Source organism: Argiope bruennichi, chromosome X1 (genome assembly GCF_947563725.1).
Source record: "Argiope bruennichi chromosome X1, qqArgBrue1.1, whole genome shotgun sequence".
Taxonomy (NCBI): domain Eukaryota; kingdom Metazoa; phylum Arthropoda; class Arachnida; order Araneae; family Araneidae; genus Argiope; species Argiope bruennichi.
This window is the reverse complement of record NC_079162.1, coordinates 135052155-135073724: the sequence shown is the minus strand read 5'-3', so window position 1 is coordinate 135073724 and position 21570 is coordinate 135052155. Positions and strand designations below refer to the sequence as shown.

The 21570-nt window shown below is 33.0% G+C and overlaps 1 protein-coding gene across 2 annotated transcripts in view; it reads left to right on the top strand.

Annotated features, from left to right (window-relative positions):
• Positions 1–21570, top strand: part of LOC129959051 (heat shock 70 kDa protein 12A-like) — a 96370-nt gene that overhangs the window by 73625 nt on the left and 1175 nt on the right. For both annotated transcript variants that reach the window (XM_056071843.1, XM_056071844.1), the window contains exons 7-8: positions 3369–3422; positions 21079–21416. In XM_056071843.1, the coding sequence (XP_055927818.1) occupies positions 3369–3422; positions 21079–21416 (392 nt within the window). The remainder of the gene's footprint in view (positions 1–3368; positions 3423–21078; positions 21417–21570) is intronic.

Here is a 21570-nt window from a genome sequence, read left to right as displayed (position 1 = left end):
GCTCAAAAATATGAGGATTGTCCCTAAATAATGGGCGTTAAATAATGGGACGTTAAGCTAAATTTAGTTCAATCTGCTGAAAAATGAACTACTCTGGTCAATGTTTTACAGATGGAAGCATTCAAGTTCATTGATTAAAACAAAAGAAAGACTCTAAAAATATTAGCATTTTACTAATTAAAACTACATTGATAGCTTCTGCAGTATTTAAATAGGGAAGATGGTTATGCGGGGTAAATCTGAATTCTAAATTAATCGCCAGACGAAAATAACTTTTCTCTCACTGGATGGTAGCTCTAACTCGTGTATTGTCTTCTTCAATTACTGGAATGTGTTCTGTGAAAAGCAAAGAGAGTTCTTACGGTAACATTAATTATGTAATCATTAATAAATTTTCTTTAATTTGATTTTTTTATTTAAGTCGGAGCCTTTGGAAATATCTGTGTAACCCGAAAGCGCCTAAATTTCAGCTAAGTGATATCATATTTAAAAGTTCTATAAAACTATATAATTTCACACACACACACACATATATATATATAAAGATATACTAGTTATAATTTTATAGGGACTACTCATTACATTTTAACAACTTACCTCGAGTAAGGCTACAATCACAGAAAAAAAAACCTTTCTGGAAGTAGCAGAAAATATGATGACTGATTGTTCATTGTGAGACGCAGCTTATAAATGTGGAATTAATATCCCTACATGTCAGAGATTCTGCAGTAAAATGAAAATCATCTAGCATTGGTAAGTTGTAATTATAATCAATATCATTTTATAGCTTAATTTTTTTGTTTTAATTTAAGGATAATAAATTGAATTAATTAAAAATAATACATGGAGTTGCTGCATATAATTAGTCCTTTTTATTTCAGATCCAGAATCAACTGTTCCTATTGTTGTCTATAAAAATCCTCAATGGATCTTCACAGATGAACGGAGACGGAGCTTCAACTGTATATAAACAATGCTTCGAAACTATGTTATGGTCTTTCTATTATGGAAATTTAAAAAATGGCATGTCTATAAGCAATTATAAATAAAAATTCCAGCTGGATGGATTGAATGAGAAAGTGCTTCAAGTGACGGCCATAAAGTGCAAGTCTTCTTTTTTACTTCCTCTGCAGGTGAATAGCTTGAATAGAGCCACGAACTTCAATAAGGAAACTTTCTTCACCTATCTTGCCAGTGCCTATGATAGATTCAAATTCCAGTTTCAAAATATCTGCACAGTTGAAGTGGATTGACAGCGATTCAGAAGCCGAGAAATATAAATACAATTAAAGGAATCAAACATATAGCAAAAGTAACAAATGCAAAGAAAGGCAATCTCATTGGCATAGTTCTTGCTGTCAGTCTAATAGCAACTCAAATCCTCTTTTCTTGTTTTCCCAAGGAAAAATTTTTGACATCACTTCTTTTCAAACGCATCTGAAGGAAATGCATATTCGGCAAATCAATACGAGTGAATGAATGGGCATGATTTTTAGTTTCGCGATTCAGATAAAGCATTTCGTAAAATATACCAAAGTTGCCAGTAAACGGCCTATCCTACTTCTTCTGGCCAATCATCAGTCTCATATTGATTTTCCAACATTGAACTATGTTCAAAAAAATACAGAATGATTCTTTTGATTTTTTTCACTCTACACATTACATAATTTGAAGCTATTACACATATCTGTGTTTAGACCTTTCAAAAAATCCATCACTAATGTGACTAATTCAGGAATAAAGAATAGCTCTGAAAACACTCTGACCATTTATGACATACCTTCTACAGTAAAACAACCCAACCAAATGCTATTATGCAGATGGAAATAACATTAAGCAACTGAAACTTGCCATTTATTAATAATATTTTTGGATATAAAGCCTTCTTGTTATCGGCCATAATTGATCGCTCACAGCCAGCAGATTCGCTTGAGGGATGAAATATTGCAAAAGTGAAGCGATGCAATAACTGAAAGAGTCCTTTGATATCTGAAGGAAGTCCTTCTACATTATAAGCATTAGAAATAGGTCTATATACATCGGAAGAAATTTCTTCTGTATAGGTGAGAACAAAAGCTCATGTCAATAAGGATATTTCCAGAAGCTGACGATAGGGCAGTTGTCCATAAGCGACAACCAACAATGAGTGCCATTTTAACCAAATCAATTTTTACTGAATCAGTTAGTAAAAAAAGCTTTCCAAACCAAAGCTGCAAAACCATAAATTATAAAGATAAAATTACCAATCTCTAAAAGGTGAACAGTATTAACCACACTAAATAACGATCAAAAGAAACCATCCTAAACAAAAAGGTGACAAAAATAACAACCACTAATACAGCATGCTAAACTTTTCTCAAAATTCAGACTGCCAATAAAACAGCTTCAACGTCGCAGTTGATTGGAATGAACTTAGTTTTAGCGATATACTTTTTAATCAGATCGCCAATTTTTAAGAATTATAGATTTGTGAAAATTGCAACTTGTACAATGATTGTGATGAGTGGTCTCCAGAATAACATGAAATTAAACACATTCTTGAAGAACAGAATCTATTGTAATTCTCTATAAATTACAAAATAATAACTGATTATCCATACATTATCTCAAAAACGTGAATATAATATTCTTCAGATTATGTAAGATTCTATTCCATGACAAAAAGCATTGTTTGTGTTTTGTTTGTTTTTTATTTCGTTTTTCTGAGCTAAAAGTTATTAGACTAAAATAATAAATTGTTTGAAAAGATATATTGTACAAGTTTTCATCTTTCAGGGAAAAAAACCTAAAAAAGTAGCAGATAAATATGTATCGTATTTATTCTTTTTACATTGTTTCAATTTGTTTTAAAAGAATACAAGTGCAACAAAAAAATTATTTAAAAAAATGTGATCAAAACATCAAGTGACAAATGATTTATTTCCATTTTAAGTAAATAAAAGCATGATTTCTCCTATATACAATCAGTATTTTATAATGCGATACTTTATGCAATGAAATTTGGTATAGTTAAGGTGACAAATAATTGCATCACAAGGTTTAGCTAATTTTCACAAAAGGGCAGTAAGTGACATTTAATTATCTTTGATATATGACTATCCTTTGAGACAGAAAAAAGCTATGTATAAAAAAACATTTAATATGTTTTGTAAGAAAAAATTCAAAGCATTGATATCAACACTTGTAAGATACCGCAGGAATTCCGTACTAGTGTAAATATCTCTCAAAAACATTGTTTTCTAATTGTATGATGATTAACAAACCAATTTTGACTATTTAAATAATTCAATGTTGTTAATGTTATAATGTTATTTTATAGTTTTGATTAATAAAACAACGTATCTAATTACTTATATCTTCTTTTTCAGATTTCAGTTCCAGCAATTTATCTCAGCTAGGAAATGATAATTCATTCACATCAGGTAAATATTTTGTTGTTTATGAAAAGGAAGAGAAATTCGATTCTAGTTTAATCTTGCTGGTAACTGACTTTAAATATAAATCTACGGAATTGAATTTATAAATCAGTTGATCAAGCAGTATGCAAATGAAGTAGAATATAATATATTGGAAATTCGTTGGGATATTTCTTATCATTTAAAGAAGACGATTTTAATTGGACATCACCATTGGCATTTGAGAAATTTATAGCATAAGCAAAAAAAAAAAAATAAATAAAAAAAAAAACTAGCAGATTTAACTACTAAAGATTAGTAAATTAAAAAAATGTTTCGTCACACATTCCATTTATTATTTACCTCTCTTTCATATAAATGGTAACTAAATTACATGCCTGTTAAAGAAGAATTGTGAAGAAATGGTAATTGGTTCTTTACAGAATTTTAAATGGTCGGTTTAAAAAATAGTTTTGAAATTTCATGCATCTATTGTTTTATCATCCCTAAGAATAATATCGTCGCTGTGATATCAAAATGCCGTATATCAAAAATATCACGCATTAAAGCACATAAAATTTCTGTGTAACACCTGGAATCACTAGCAAAAATAAAGGCATTTTGTGATAACATATAACAATTTGAGAGCAGATGTGACATACCTATAGAAATGTTTCGCGTCAATAAAATACTTCTGAAAGTTTAACATACATCATTTTGATATAATAGTGACGATATTCCATTTAAAATTCAGCAAATTTATATTTATCTACGTTTATTGAGATTTAAGTTAATTTGCTAATTTGTAATCAATATTTTTACAGCTAATTTATTATTGCGGAAGATAAAGGAAGGCAGCTTAAACCTCATTCCTAGAACAGACAGTTTGAGGATGATTATAATTAATCTGATTTGTCAAAATTACAAAAGTTTTATTTTATTCGCCATACTCATGAGTCGAACTTAAATTTCACTGGCTATAAAGGATCACATTTCTTATATGCAGTATACTTTCTAAGTGTATTGGAAGATTTATTTAGTTATCTAAATTCGAAATGCGATCTTTACAAAATTACGCCTGATATATTTCGTTACTTATGCTGACAAGTCATAGTAGAACAAATAAACGATATTACTCATTTTGTGAAAAAGCGAACTAAACGTATTTTGGTTCGCATCTTGGTGATCAAAATTAGTCACAGGCATATCATATAATACCACACAGTTATATAGAACTTAAAAGAACGATAGGGCGAAGAAAAAATAAACTTTCCATTTTGATTTTATTTTCTTCAGAAAATGTAAAGTCAGGTATATCATGTGTATATACAGGGTGTTCCAAAAGCTTTAACTTTTTACCTATTAAATGATACCCATCGACGAAACCGGTCAATAGAAAATTTTGCCTTTGTTGCAACTAGATCATTATAAAAATGCTTACATGTATTTTTAAAATAAACGGAATGTTAAAGGGGGGGGAGATAACTTATATCACTTTCCTTTTTGCTGTTTGAGATAGTGTAAATAGCATAATGTACAAATCATTATATATATATATATATCAGTAGTAGAGTGATATAAAAGTTAAGGCTAAGTAAAGTGATCGATATACTTTAAATTCTCGAAACACGATTCTAAGAAAGCAATTCATATGCTCAAAATGTCTTCCAATGACCTCGCCGCATATCTGAGCTTTTCTAATGTTATGTCTTTAAATAGTACAGAATTCTTCGTCACAAATATAGTTATAATCAATGGTTGCCTTTTTTTAAGGTCAAAGGTATTAAGCAGGAGATTAATACTAATCATTGTTAAAGCGCTCCCTATAAGTAAAAAAGAAGCGCGTTGACCTGGTAGCAAGATCTCGGTTTCAGAACTAGTGGGCTCCAAGTTCGAAACCTGATTCTGCTAAAAAACTGTCGCGTAACTAGGTTTGGTGCATGATAAATCCGTCAGACGTGAATGCCCTCCCGCTGATGTGAGAGTTGGTAAAGCTTGAAGAGCGGGTTCAAAATCACGAGGTCCACCTCAAAATAACTCTTGTGTTGCTTTAAAACTGTACGTAGATATAAGTAAGCTAAATCTGAGTAAAACTCAAGTAGGGGACATATATCAAGTATCCAGAGAAAGTTCGTGCTGTTGTTGATATCAAGAAATTTTGTCCAAATGCACTATATTTAACAAAATAATATTTTGCAGACGTTTGTAAAACTTCTTGTCCCTAGAACTAAATTGGACTATCGGTTGGCTGACATCAACTCGGTTGCAGAACTGTTACTAACGAGAAATTTTGTTAATTGAAGTTAACAGTTCTTAGTCAAGTCGAGTAATGTTTGGGAAGGTGTATAAAATAAAATTTATTCATGTGCTTTAATGATCTTTATTGGTCATTTTCGCCACACTAAAACAGATCTTGTCTTGAAGAAGGATCACTCCTTTCCTGTTGGTTAATGCTGGCTGCCTCTGATGCCATTTACCAGCAACCTTTTGCAGATGGGACAAGTGCATCTCCCTATAATGGTTTTGCCAATGTCTCATAATTCAAAGTACACAAGAACGAGCGTTGGTAAACCAACATACAGATCAGTACCTTTTATTAATTGATATTTCGCTTGGTGAGAAATACCACAGAACCCGGTGATGTCAGATTATGTTTTCTTTAGCCGCTATTTTACAATGCCCATTTCTCGTTACATATCAGTATCTGGTCCAGGAAGCTTTTGTGAGGCGGGCATTGTATATAAAAAGTCACAGAAATTTGTCTCCCATGATCAACGCGCGGAGCACCTACCTTACTGAGCTTCGAAATAGTTCAAAACTTATGAAATTGACTCGAAGGGTTTTCTTCGATACTCCAAACCCTTGTACAAGAGTTTGAATATTTGATATGGATTATATTTCGTGTCTTCTTACAGCATGTCTTCTTCGATAGAGGATGGAAGCTTAGATTATTGCTTGTCTCAAATCTCCCATTGCGAATCGGCTGAGCTACTTTCATGCCAACTAGAACTTATAAACGAACCAAGACCCTAAAACATCCTTGGCTTCTGGCATGTTCACTTCAGGATCATAATTCCTATAGAAGGGCTTTCGAGGCATCTAATACTTCTAACAACTCTGCACTTACTGACACTGGAGAAACATGCCAACTTCTGACGTCATTTCGGGGCAGCGTGGTCGATACCCACTTTTGTATTTTATTTCTGCCCAGAGAACTTCGGAACTTTTTTTGTATCTTGGAAGTTATTAACTACCACGCAAAAATAAAATTTAACCTGTTAACGATTTTAGCAAAACTAACTAAATATATTATTAAATAAAACAATTTAAATTCCATTAAGCTTATTCGAATAATGTGAATGACACGAATAATCCCAACATAAACATAAAACAATATTAAATAAATTAGACAAAATTTTAATAATAAAGATAAAAGATAAAATTGTGATAAAAGATCACAGAACTTCTCTAAAATTCTTATATGCGACAGAAATTAAACAGCCTAAAATATATGAGATAAAAATAATATATTATTTCAATCAATATAAAATTTAACTATTGTTGCGAAAAGAATTTTGCCCATTGCGCCGTGTATTCATCGTTTTATGGTAAAATGAATTGATTCTAATAGATTCAAAATAATTTTTAAAAAATCATTAAATTCATACTTTAATCTGAGAACTTAAGATCACTCCACACTATACCAATGCAATGATGACAATTCACAGTTGTTAGAAAGTCTTACACTCCTAATTTAAATGAATTTAGACGATAAATTTAGCTTAACAAATTTGATCATTAAATCTGAAATTAATTTCCGAATTTCCAATTATATTGGAAATAACACATGTGACAGCAGACTTCCAAAATAAAAGCTTTTATTATTTATTAATAGCAGCAACGACTTTTCTTCTTTTGCAGATATTTTCAATCTCGTCTCCAAAAGAATTGCACGTTTACACATAATTATAGCATAGAGATAATTAATCATGAAAAAACAAAAATAATGGGATATTCAAAATTAACTTGCACAGAACACAGATAAATTAAAATAGAATAAACAAAGATTGTTACTTTATTTAAAAACTGTCTTGTTTGCATGAATGTACTATAAATATAGTAGCGTGTGTGAGATATAATTAATTGTTTAAATTTAAAATTATATTTCTTTTCTTATTATTTTGTTCTGCCTAGTTTTAAATTGTAATTCTTATTGGAAATGTTTTCAGATTTCTAAGAAAATTAATTAAATTTTAACTAAATGAGTAATAAGCAATTGAAAATAAGTAGTATCGACACTCCTCAGTTAACTCCCCCTTTGAAGGATCTTTAAATAAATTTATGTATACATGACGACCCCGATTCAGGATTCACTTTTTAGACATTTCTCATATGGCTTTCTGTTTTTCATGCACAAACAAATAGTTGTATAATATAATTTTTCGTCTTCTTCCTTCCGAAACGAAGGAAATTACACTGTACCACTATGGCGAGATTTTCACCAAGAAAATTGGAGCTAGCTGAGATTCGTGTTTTGAAATCGTGTTTGGAAGGGAGGGAAGGAATACGCACAGTAAGGAATCAGAGTGATTGGCAGTGGACGGAATGATCTTAAATAACATTGTCTCTACGTCTTAATATTACAAATGAAGAGCTATTTATCCATTGGCGAACTGGGTCTGAAAATATTGGTTGCAAGTGACAAAAGGGGCGCCCTCATATCTATAATGCCATCATACAATTTTCATAACGAACAGATAGAATTTTCAAAAATGTATTAATTAAAATCAGAAGCTATAAATATAATTTCTGCAATATTAAATCGTTTTTATTTTGTATATCAATACTTTTCACATTAAAATGTTATATATACTTTTATTTAAAAAATACATTCATTTGCGTATGCGATGTTATTAGATCAGTACTATTATTTCATATATTTTTCCCCTAGTGACATTTACATTACATGCGCAACAACAGCTGATCTAATGTGAGAGCTGTCGCTTTTATCATGCTATTTCTTAAAAATTTGCTTACTAATACGGAAGAATAAGAAAAAATTAAGTAAATGTCTTTTGACAATTATATAGTTAATATTTTATTAATGCAAAGCATAAAGATATTTTCATCCCGATAGAAAATCTCATCAAGCTGAAACTAATCTAACTCTTCCTAATATAAAAATCTATTATATATGTATACATTACTAATTAGCTCTAGTGGATAGAGAAGAGAAATAAGAAGGGAAAATTAATTTTACAATATTCAAACATTTTTTATTTATTATTATTTATATATTAAGAAACTTGATATTGCTACGGAAATGTTCATCCGAAAATCTACGGAGTCCAATGCAGTTGTCGTATAACGAAACAGTCCAACAGGGTCATTATAAAACAAGGATGCTTTATTCAACATGAAGACACAGACAGCAAAACGCAGCCGAAGAGTATGCAAGAACAGCATAGGCAGTAAACAGAAGAACGCAAGCGGCAAATCAGTAATAAATAACACGAAACCCTCAGAGAGAACTCGCTCAACTATTAGTTTGAACTCAACTCTAATGATTGGCTACTCAGCTCATGTTTCAATGTTGCTTCAATATTCAACTCACTTCAGCTCTGCCTCCCGGCTCATCATAGTTTTCGTGACAGGGCAAAGAAGATTCTAGAAAGATTGTCATAACTAGCGTCTTAATGGATATTTCGCCAAAATTCCTGTAGATTCTGGTATCTTTTATTTCGACACCCAGTCACCTAATAGTCGCCAATGCCGGGGGTCATTGATCTGACACGTTCATCATCCATTAGAGCTATCTGTAAAACTATATGAATATCACAAATTATAACTATATGAAGATAAATCAATTTTTGAAAATTTATTCTGTTTTCAAAACTTTTAAAGCTTGATAGCGATTCCGGAAGCATATATATATATATATATATATAAAATCTTTTATGAAAACATTTTTTAGGTCAGAACAAAATAGAAGAGCTTCCCATTAAAATTTCAAAAGTCGATTTTTAAGGACAACCCGATTATAAAAAGTGCTTTAAAAAGTAAAAGCATAACTTTTATGACTGAAACAGCAATAAGTTTTTTCATCTGGCTGTATCAGTAACTTCTTTATTTACTTATTTATTCTAAATATAACAAATTTAAGCAGCTTCAAAAATCTCAAAACTAAATATCTCGCTCTAGTTTGTCCTTCCGCTGCAAGATATCGTTTCTAACCCTTTAGTATGGTTTCAGAGACAGTTAAGCAATAAAAGGTGTCGCTACTTATGGTTTGCATCATACCCATGTCCGACGTACTCGGGATAAAAGTTATTCCTCATCCAAAATTTTATAAAATAATCAAAAACCTATGTAACCTTTTTCAAAATTTCATTATACATACTTTTCTATTAGATAGATTTCTTTATTATTTCGAATATAATAGTCTTCACAGTAAATTTCAGCTAACCCGAATCTCAGTCAATCAACCAATACTCCTTCTTGATTATAATAAATTGTAGAGTTATTTCTCCAGTGTTAGAACTGGTGTTTGTATTGCCGTCTTTTGAAAATGAAATAACATGTTAAAGACTTAATCGTGGCTCAAGAAATTGGAAATACCTTTTAACCAGAAAGAGCAAACGAAAATTCTCAAAGTAAGTGAGATAAACCCAACTTCGACCATCTTACAATTATAATTTCAAAGATGTCTCATTATCTGTGATAAAAATATTAAATCAAATAAATGTGGCTTTTTATTCAATACAAGGGAAAATAAATCGCGGCATTACACTTATTAGGGATATTTTGACGCAAGACGACAGGGCACAGTACTATGATTGACTCTCAGTGATTGATGCTCTAGAAATATTTTCAAAAGGCTCCAGTTACAAGAATTTTTTATCATTTGGCATGGGCATATCATGGAGAAGTTATACCGTTATAAGCAGTGAAGAGTAGAGCAATGTTTATGAAAACATCAGAATTGTTCGTCGGCTGGAAGATTGGCAAATATACTATTTAATAGAGCTTTCAAATGTAAATAACAAAGTTACCGGTATATGTTCGTGTGCTAAATTTTTTTTATAGAAAGGTATTGTCGTCAAAAGGTTGAAATATGTATCAAAATCAGATTTTGCTCTAGCTACAGGTTGAATTCTGGTCATCAGTTGAGAAATTTTCAAAAAAAAAAAAAAAAATCGAAAAGAAGAAGACGCTCCAACATCTTTCTCTACACTTCCTCTGATGATTACGATAACCAAGGAAAAGGCTGATGATTAGAGGTATTTCTTTACAACCTATTCTAGATATGGCGAACCATTGGCAAGCCGAACAAAACAGTTTGCATTTTAGTTCAAAATAACAAAGTTCACTATGAAGTATAATGAACAAACGCGAGTGTTCCCATTCCATTTAAAAAAAGGGCACAGATATTTGTACGGCTGTTAAAAATTCGCTTCCTGAGAAAGAAATTGATTTGAAAAGAATTGTTTCAGTAATTGATAGTGCTCCAAATATGGTGGGAAAAAATGGTTTCATTAGTTTATTTCAAACAGACGTAGGACATTCGATTCTTGAACTCCACTGCATTATTCACCAACAAGCCTTGTGTTCGAAGAGTGGCTTAACATGTCTTGATAATATAATGGCGTTAGTCACAAAAATAGTCAACCTCATATCAACGCAAGCTTTAAATAAGCGACAGTTTGAGGTATTGTTGGATGAAATCAACTAGATATGTAATGGCTTACTAAAGTATAATAATGTTCGCTGGTTGAGCCGCGGGAACATACTTCAAGGATTTGTTGCCTGCTTGAAAGAAATCAAATTTTTTTTGCAAAAGGAGGGGGAAATTGAACAATATCCACAGTTGTTGGATGTTATGTGGCTCTCAAAAGTCATGTTTTTTACAGACATATGCCAACATTTCAATGAATTGTACGTAAAGCTTCAAGGTACAATTATCGTAATGATGGGTCTCATTCGCGATTTTGACGCTGGATTGCATGTTTTAGGAACAATATAATTTTAAAAAAACTACAAGTATTTCCTAAATTTGAAAAAAATATATCAAAGATTTAGATGTACTTAAGAAACCAGAGGAAGAAAAAGTTATTTAAGAATTTATTTCCGTAATTGATTCGTCAATCAAGAAATTTTCAGCCAGATTTTCTCAGTTCAAAGATTTATCGGAAACGCTCAAGTTTAATATGTACCCGGCCTGATGTGACTTCATTTTATAAACTGAACTTGTCCCAATTCGATTAGTTGGAAATTGAAGAATTTGAAATGCAACAGATTAATTTTCAGTCTAGTTCAGTATGGATTCAAAAATTTATTGAAACAAGGAAAAGGTTGGAATTGATTGAAACAGAAAGATTAACAAGCAATATAAGTAAAAATGCCAATAACGAAATTTTGGAAACATGGAATTCGGTTCCAGGCATATTTAACGGTTTGGAGAAGCTGGCTCATGCTATTTTTGCCATATTTTCATCTATCTATGCCTACGAATCATAATTTGCAGAGATTAATAACATTAAAGACTCGCTTAGAATCCGTTTGGCAGATGACTCAAATTCAACATGTATTCTGCGAAAAGTAACATCTTGCAATCCTAATACAAGTTATAAGTTATCATCTAATCATCAACAAAAGAAGACACACTAATGTTACCTTAATTTGAATTACACGTGTACTAAAACCTTTACTATTATGTGTATTTGTATTTGTACAAAATGTATTTTTTCGTGGTAAATAAAGAGTTTTTAGTATTTAGTTTTATTATTTTCCTAATAATCACAAGTCAAAATAATTTGACGGCACATCTATACCTCTTTAAACATTTCTTTAGAAAAATTGCATGTTTATCAATAAAAGTTTGAAAGCCCTGACCTATTCCAACGAAAATCGGCCAATACTTCCGGAACTGAAAAGGTTCTAGAATGTAATAAACGGTTCTTCAAAAGGTGACATACTCATTAAAGATTTTAAAGAATCCAACTTCCAAAATGACGAGCTGGTTGGATTATCGCATTTACGCTTAAAATATATTTTTCTAAATTTTTATTGTCACTTGAATTTTGAAAATAATTTTTTCATTCTATTTTTTTTTTTTTTTTCATAACTTGACATATCCAATGTTTTCTATCAAAACTAAACACATCTAGAAAGCTTTCTGCTAAAATAGCCTGAACAAAAATTATACCATTTACTTCCTTTGGTATCCTAGACCATGACCTTTAAACACAATAGTTGGTTAAAAAGCAAAGAAAATAAAAAACATATTTAGGAAGTGATCAGGTTTTAGTAAATACTTCCTGCAAAATTTTGTAAAATGTTCCATATACTTTTGAAAAAAAAACTTTTCAAATAAGAAAAACAGAAATAAGCAATCCCATTTGCTTCGCGACCCGTTAGATGGGTGGTGTACTATTTGTCTCCGAAGTATCAATGCAGCTGGTAGCTTGGTTACCTAAATGGTTAAGTTGCTACAAAGCGAGCAAAAGTGGTCAATTCGCGAAGAAAAGAATATAAAAAGACTGCGTTCTATCGATTTGCTAATTGAAACAGCAAATCCTTCCCAAGTTGCAAGTCTTAGCAAATTAACTCCACTGGGAAACCAACCTACCAATAACAATCTCATGTCACCAATCTCTTAATTTTTAACATGATGTTATTTTGGATCAAATACTGAAATCCATATTTGAATCCGAAATTGTTGCAGAACTTACCAGTCAAAAAGTGTGTACTACAAGTAGGATAAATATTATGTGTGATGACCGCATAATACCTACCCATCATGTCATTTTGACTTTTTTAACCCCAGAAGCACCTAAATTTGTCCAAGCTGGTCACATACACTGCAGTGCTTCAACCCATAAAAACTTCCCGCAGACACGGGCAATTCAAAAAATCTCTCAGTACTTACTAAAATTTTTTACCCTAGAACAGGGGTGGTGAACGTTTATGGATCAACGTGCCATTTTTTCTAAAGAAATGTTTAATGAGCTATAGACGTGCCACCAAATAATTTAGACTTGTGATTATTGGGAAAATAATAAAACTAAATACTAAAAACTCTTTATTTACCACGAAAAAATACATTCTGCACTGTATAATAGTAAAGGTTTTAGTATACGTGTAATTCAAATTAAAGTACCATTAGTGTGACTTCTTTTGTTGCAGATTAGATGATAACTTATATTAGGATTGCAAGATGTTACTTTTCGCAGAATGCATGCTGAATTTGAGTCATCTGCCAAACGGTTTCTAAGTGAGTCTTTAATGTCATTAATATTTTAAAATTATGACTCGTAGGCATAGATAGATGAAAATATTGCAAAAATAGCATGAGCCAGCTTCTCCAAACCGTTAAATATGCCTGGAACCGAATTCCAGGTTTCCAAAATTTCATTATTGGCATTTTTACTTATATTGCTTATTAATCTTTCTGTTTCAATCAATTCCAACTTTTTCCTTCTTTTAATAAATTTTTGAATCCATACTGAACTAGACTGGAAATCAATCTGTTGCATTTCAAATTCTTCAATTTCCAACTAATCGAATTGGGACAAGTTCAGTTTATCAAATGAAGTCACATCAGGCAGGGTACATAATAAACTTGAGCGTTTCCGATAAATCTTTGAACTGAGAAAATTTGGCTGAAAATTCCTTGACTGACGAATCAATTACGGATATAAATTCTTCAATAACTTTTTCTTCCCCTGATTTCTTAAGTACATCTAAATCTTTGATATATTTTTTTCAAATTTAGGAAATACTTGTAGTTTTCTTTTAATTATATTGTTTCTAAAACATGCAATCCAGCGTCAAAAGCGTGAATGATATCCATCATTACGATAATTGTTTTATTTGTACTTTGAAACTTTACGTACAATTCATTGAAATGTTGGCATATGTCTGTAAAAAACATCACTTTTGAGAGCCACATAACATCCAACTGTGGATATTGTTCAATTTCCCCCTCATTTTGCAAAAACAGTCTGATTTTTTCCAAGCAGTCAACAAATCCTTGAAGTATGTTTCCGGGGCTCAACCAGCGAATATTATTATATATTAGTAAGCCATTACACATCTAGTTGACTTCATCCAACAATGCCAAAAACTGTCGCTTATTTAAAGACTGCGACGATTGACTATTTTTGTGACTAACGCCATTATATTATCAAGAGATGCTAAACCACTCTTCGAACACAAGGCTTGTTGGTGAATAATGCAGTGGAGTTCAAGAATCGAATGTCTTACGTCTGTTTGAAATAAACTAATGAAACCATTTTTTCCCACCATATTTGGAGCACTATCAATTACTGAAATAATTCTTTTCAAATCAATTTCTTTCTCAGGAAGCGAATTTTTAACAGCCGTACAAATATCTATGCCTTTTTTTAAATGGAATTGGAACACTCGCGTTTGTTCATAATACTTCATAGTGAACTTTGTTATTTTGAACTAAAATGCAAACCGTTTTGATTGGCGGCGTACTCAAAATATTGTGTCGCGTGCCTTCAATGGCACGAGTGCAAAGGGTTCGTCATCCCTGCCCTAGAATATCTCTAAAAATAGCTTTTAAACCTCCTTAAAATTCTGAAGGAAGTTTTCGCTCCAGACAAACAAGTCTACCGAACCTTCCGAATCACAAAAATTATCAGTTATGACTTCTATTCCTTCAATGCCAAATACAGTTCCCAAACAAACTCACAAATCGTCCAAAAATTGAAAATAGACAAAATCTAATCTCCAAAAAAGAACAAAAAAAAAACTTTTTTTTTAACGCTTACTGGTAAACAAGCATCTGTGACACTCTCAGGTCGCCCTTTAGTTAAAAATGATTTTCTTAAATAATAAAAGAAAGACACTGACACTATTGCTGAGGATATTTTGATTATTGACGAAATATGGACCAGAGAAATTGGGGATTTGATATTCTCTACATGTGATGTGAATGAAGACACTTCGTCGATTTCGAATACTGGGACTGTAAATATAAGCTTGAAAGAAAAGCTTTCAATTAAATCCTAAACGTAATGGCGCTTTTTTTTTCTTCCAGTTGTCGTAGTTTCTGTCATAAGCTTCAGCACGTCAAAAATTTTATTCATAAAAGCCATCAATTTTGCATCGTACTTCAAGAAATCTTTTTGAAACCAACGGACACAGCTAAGATCAAAAGATATAGTACAGTACGTAAGGCTCTTATCTCTCACAGAGCCTCTGGAGATATTATATTCGTTTCACGTGGTAGTCGATCCTCCGTTATTCCTTTGCATACCAACATGCAAGATGTGGTTGTGAGAATCTCCATACATTCTTCAATTATTGTGAATAGTCTGTATCTGCCTCCAATTGTTCCCATTTCTCGGAGGTAGCTTGATAAACTTATTGAGGAATTATTACCTCCCTTCATTATTCTGTGTGACTTCAGTGGCTATAGATCACTTTGGTGGAATGAGTTGTTAATGGAGAGATGCAGATTGAAAAATTTATCAATATTGAATATTGGTGAGTATCGTGTGTCTAGACTCAAGTGATGACACTTTTCTTGGCAATACAAGTTTATTATACACTGGCGGAAAAAAAAATCCCAACACCAAAAAGGACTTGTGCTGGATAAACAAAATTTGGTAGGCGTGTAATACATCTAAAAGATGAAGTCGTTCAAATTTCGCTTTTCCCACATAAGTGTGGCGTTAGAAGCGCCACTCAGAATTTACATATCAGGTGTGCTTTAAGTGCTTGCTGTAAAGTTCGTGAGTGTTATTTATCTTTGAAATCTGACGTATTGAGTTGACGTTAGCCAAGAATGCCTTTAAGAAGACGAAGAATCCATTATCAACAGCTCTCGAGTTTGAACGAGGTCGTGTAATTGGGCTACAAGAAGGTGGATTCCCGCGATACTGCAGAAAGACTTGGCCGGAATGTATCCATTGTGAATGATTGTTTGGAGCAGTGGTCAAGGGATGGTACTGCCTCAAAAATACCAGACTCCGGACGGCACGTGGTACTACTGAGAGGGAAGACCGCCATATTCAGCGTACAGCTGTGGCGCATCGTACTGCGTCTGCCGCAGTTGGTACCACAGTGGCACAAAGAACTGTTAGAAATCGGTTATTTCAAGGACAGCTCCGAGCCAAGCGCCCTGTAGCGTGCATTCCACTTACTCCAAGCCATTGCCGTTTGCGATGCCAGTGGTGTCAAGCCAGAGCTCATTGGAGGACGGAGTGGAGATTTATAATGTTTTCTGATGAAAGCGGACCTTGGTGCCTGTGATGGCCGTGTGTTGGTCAGGAGGAGGCCAGGGAAACACCTGCAATAAAACTGTCTGCAGCCTAGACACACTGGACCTACACCTGGAGTCATGGTCTGGGGAGCAATTTCCTATGGCAGCAGGAGCACTCTCGTGGTTATTCCAAACACACTGACTGCAAATTTGTACATCAGTCTGGTAATTCAACCTGTTGAGCTACCATTCATGAGCAGCATTCAAGGGGGAGTTTTTCAACAGGATAGCACTTGCACTCATACCGCTGTTGTAATGCAACGTGCTCTACAGGGTGTCCACATGTTATCTTGTCCTGCAAAATCACCATATATGTCTCCAATTCAGCGCGTATGGGATATCGTTGGACGACAACTTCAGAATTATTCACAGCCAGCACTGACCATCTCAGTATTGGCAGAGCAAGTACAAAAAGCATGGAATTTCACAAAGTGACATACTGCACCTGTATGCAATGCATGCACTTTTGCAGGCTTGCATTCAAAATTCTGGAATATACACCAGTTATTAATGTGAAAACATTTCACATTTGAAATGCATTTTCTTGAGATTAAATTAACCTGTGATCTTGAAAATTTAATCAATTAAACATGTTAACTAGACAAATACATTGTCCAAATTTCATCACTCTATAATAATTTTTTTCTTGGTGTTGGGATTTTTTTTTCATTCAGTGTACTTTAAGGATTAAATGACCCATGACTATTTACATATATACAATTAAATTTCGATTTAAATCTAAACTCATTTCTCGGAGTTCTCGTTCAAATCCTACTAACACACACTCTTACCGGTGTCAGCCACAAACACTCCCGAGCGCAACTGTTTCCCTCTCTTCTCTTTATCTCCTATCAGCCGTGAGGCCGGAACAGCTACGTGGAGGTTAGAGACTTGATAGTGAACATATGTACTTTCCTCTATGGAACAGAACATTTCATTCTGTAAACCTTGCTCTTTGTGCTCCATCTTTAGCTACTAATTTCAATTTTAGAGTAGAGAAATATCCACTTGACAGCGGTAATTTTTCCATTTTCATTGAGTCAATTCGACCTAATGGCTCTTTGTTGCAACATCCATCTCGATACGTTTTCTCCAAAGCTGACTAGGAGGATTTCTCGACTAGAGCTATCATTACAAGAGGCATGGTAAACAATGAGAGCATAAATGACATGGTTGATTAGATAACTCACACTCCAATTGCCTTTGCAAATATATGCAGCAAACATAATCTGGAAATAATTATCCAATACCTCGAAACCCATGGGGGAATTTGTACTGTATGGAAGCCCAGCAGAAAGAAAAATGGGAGTGGAGTAAATTTAGTAAGTGTCCTAAAACATCGAATCTTATCATGCAATCAGAGAGGTAACTAGATAAATTTTGTCACTGGAATTAATTCCTGTGTCATGGATAAAGAAATGTGGTACAGTGTTAAAACAGCTCGTAGAATATACTCGGATTCCCCCTTTTCATATCTCAAAAAATGGCAGAGAATTTATGATGTACAGGAAATAGCTAACACCCTTTCAGAAATGTTTGCATCTACTTACTCTTCCAGAAACTACGAAAAGTCTTTTATCGTAATAAAAAAAAGCTTGGAGAACATTCGAATACGATTTCACACAATACGCACCTTTCGTATATAATTCAGACTTTACTTTTCTGAAACTATAACGTGCCTTAATTAATGCAAGACAAACATAATTTGGTCCAGATAGTATCACCTATTCAATGCAGATATATCTTTCCCATGATTCTCTTAAAAACATCTTACATTTGTTCAACAGAATCTGGAGAGAACATGCCTTTCCAGTTCAGTGGATCTATGCAACTGTAACTAATAGTAAACAGCAAAACTAACAGTTAATATTTATAAATCAAATCATATAGGTCATACCCCCAACTGTGAATTCAAATATTTATGTTGATGATATATAGACTTCCTGCTCAACAAGAGACATGCGTTTTATTGAAAGACAAATGCAAACAGCAATTAACAACATGGTATCTTGGTCTAATCATAACTGATTTTCGCTTTCAACTCAGAAAACCTTCTGTGTACATTTTTGTAGAAGGCTTTTTCATCTAGAACCAAAACTTTCTCTCAGTGGTGTACCACTAAATGTTAAGGATCAATACAAACTTCTTGGTGTCGTATTTGACAAACGTCTGACTTTCATTCCTCATATTTCTCATCTACGGAACAAAGTCTTTGCGATTGCTTAATATTCTACGAGTCTTATACATTACTGCTTGGGGAGCTGATTATACCTGTCTTTTACGTGTATATTGTAGAGTCATCAGAACCAAATTAGATTACAGGTCAGTTGTTAGCAGTTCTACAAGGTCTTCCTACCTTTCATGTCTGAATTACGTGACCACCAAACCCTTCAGTTGCGTTGTGGTAATTTCAGAACTTCTCCAGACAGCAATTCATATGCCTGGAATCACGAACCTTTGCTATTATGCTGACGGAATATGCTCTCCATTGGCTATTTCTCCCGAATTTTAAGCAATCATTTTCATCCCCTACGGAAAACAATTTACAATTGCAACAATTTTTGCAATCATACTCGTTTATTCAATGTTCGTCCTTCCTGTATCCGTAACTCATTGGAAATATGCATAAGCTGAATGCTGCCAGATAGCTTTTATAACATTGATGTATCTGAAAATTTCCTTCATACTTCTCCGTGGTGTTAATATAAAATCACTTTGTTACATTCATTCCAAAACTTCACAAAAGCAGACTCTGCATACCTGGTTTTAAATTCTCAACGACAAACGTTCTGCGAGTACATGCCAATTTCTGCACACGAATTTCATACATTTTTTTTTTTTTTTCTATATTCACGTCTAAAGTTACTGCCATTTACCTTGCCCTTCAGTATGTGAGAAATAAGTGTTTCAAAAAGATTATTATTTACTTTGACTGCTGGGGTTCTCTACAAGCTATCACTATCTCAAACCCAGATCTATTCATACTTAAAACTCTTTACATCATTCTTTACTCCAGAATGGCTTTGATATTTTATTTCTTGGATTCATGTCCATGTTGTTATCCAGAGAAATCAGCTAGCCAATGCTTCTGTAAATCAGTAAATGAATTTCAAATGCAACCTCAGTTGAGATTTGCAGAAACAAATTGTTTCCCTTTCTCCTAATAAAGCTTTTAAAAAGTGAAATGATCAGACATCTAAATTGAGAGCAACTTCTTTCTATTCCTTTATTTTGACTCTGATTTTTACATGCTGCCACTTTCAAAAAGTGAAAGTATTACAAGAAAGTAAGACAATTTTTCAGGCCTGCTTTTACCAGTTCAGTCTCTTTTAACAACCTCTTTCTTGCTCTGATGTGCGAACATACATTCGAAAATGAGTTTTTCAAAATAGGCAAAACTAAAGGAATTTAAATATAAAAAATAAATTGTGAAAATAACACTACAGATTTCTTCTCTAAACCGTAGATACGATGTCATCTTCACCACGTTAAGGATTGGTCATTCAAGGCTTACCCGCAAAACATTTATTCTTGTCAGAACCTCCACCAACTTGCAGTCCTCATGGGACATTTTAAGTTTAGTTTAGTTATATTAACGTCCCGTTGTGAAGCAACACTAGGGCTATTTTGGGACAGACCTCGTAATTTTGAACCGCGGTCAGATGACGAAGACGACACCTGAGCTGGCACCCCCCTCTCCACACCGCATCACACCAGCGGGAAGACGTTTGGTCTGACGGATTTAACATGCAACAGACCCCCCTTACACGACGGGTATTCGGTGGAATAGGGTCACGAACCTGAAACCCTACGGCTCACAAGCCGAGACCTTACCACCAGGCCACTGCGGCCCTCTGGGACATTTTAACAATACATATTTTAATAAATTGTACAGGCCTGACTTCGCTGATTTAAAACATTTTAGTTCCGATATTAAGGATTTACCGTATTTAATTGGGCAAATACCACGTATCAATATATCTGTATTTTCAAAAGAAGCGGTTGTTTTACATGATAATTGATTTTATTCGCTTACACTTTTTTAGCTACTACTATTTCTAGTTTTATTCCTTGTAAGTGGTTTTTTTTTTAATTTACTTTCTGAACAAAATTACACTTATATTCTGAGCCTTGATATTCGGCGTAGTTTATCCTACAAAGAGATTCAATAAGCCAAGAAAATTTTAAGAAAGTCATATATTGTTTTTTATAGTTGATTTTAAGAAATTTTTAACATTAAAATAAAAAAATCCAGTTTTAAAAGAGTATTAAAATGTGCCTTTGGTGAACAAAACATGATTTTTCTTTAAATTAGTTTTTATTTAGCATTTTATCATAAAACTTTTAAACAGCTTTTTGTAATAATATAATAAATGAAATATCTTTTAGGTACTCGCTATATGGTTGTAGACTGTGGAGGCGGTACAGTAGATATTACCGTTCATGAGCTTTTGGATAAACAAGGAACGTTAAAAGAACTTCAAAAAGCTTCTGGCGGTCCATATGGCGCAATAGGTGTTGATATGGAATTCGAAAAGTTGCTCTGTGACATATTTGGTGAAGATTTCATTCAACAATTCAAATTTAAGCGACCTACTGGATATGTTGATTTAATGATTGCATTTGAAGCAAGAAAAAGAAATGCAAACCCCTACAAGACAAATCCTTTAAACATTTCCTTGCCTTATTCTTTCATAGAATTCTATGAGAAATGCACAGGATCGTCTGTAAGTATAATTATGATTAAAGATTAATATACCATTTTTTAAAAGCACTACCATTTTTAACATTAAGATATCTCGATATAGAAAAAATTATTATTTATTGAGAAGTTTAATTTATTTGACTAATTTACCTAGAAATTTATTCAATTGAAACTTA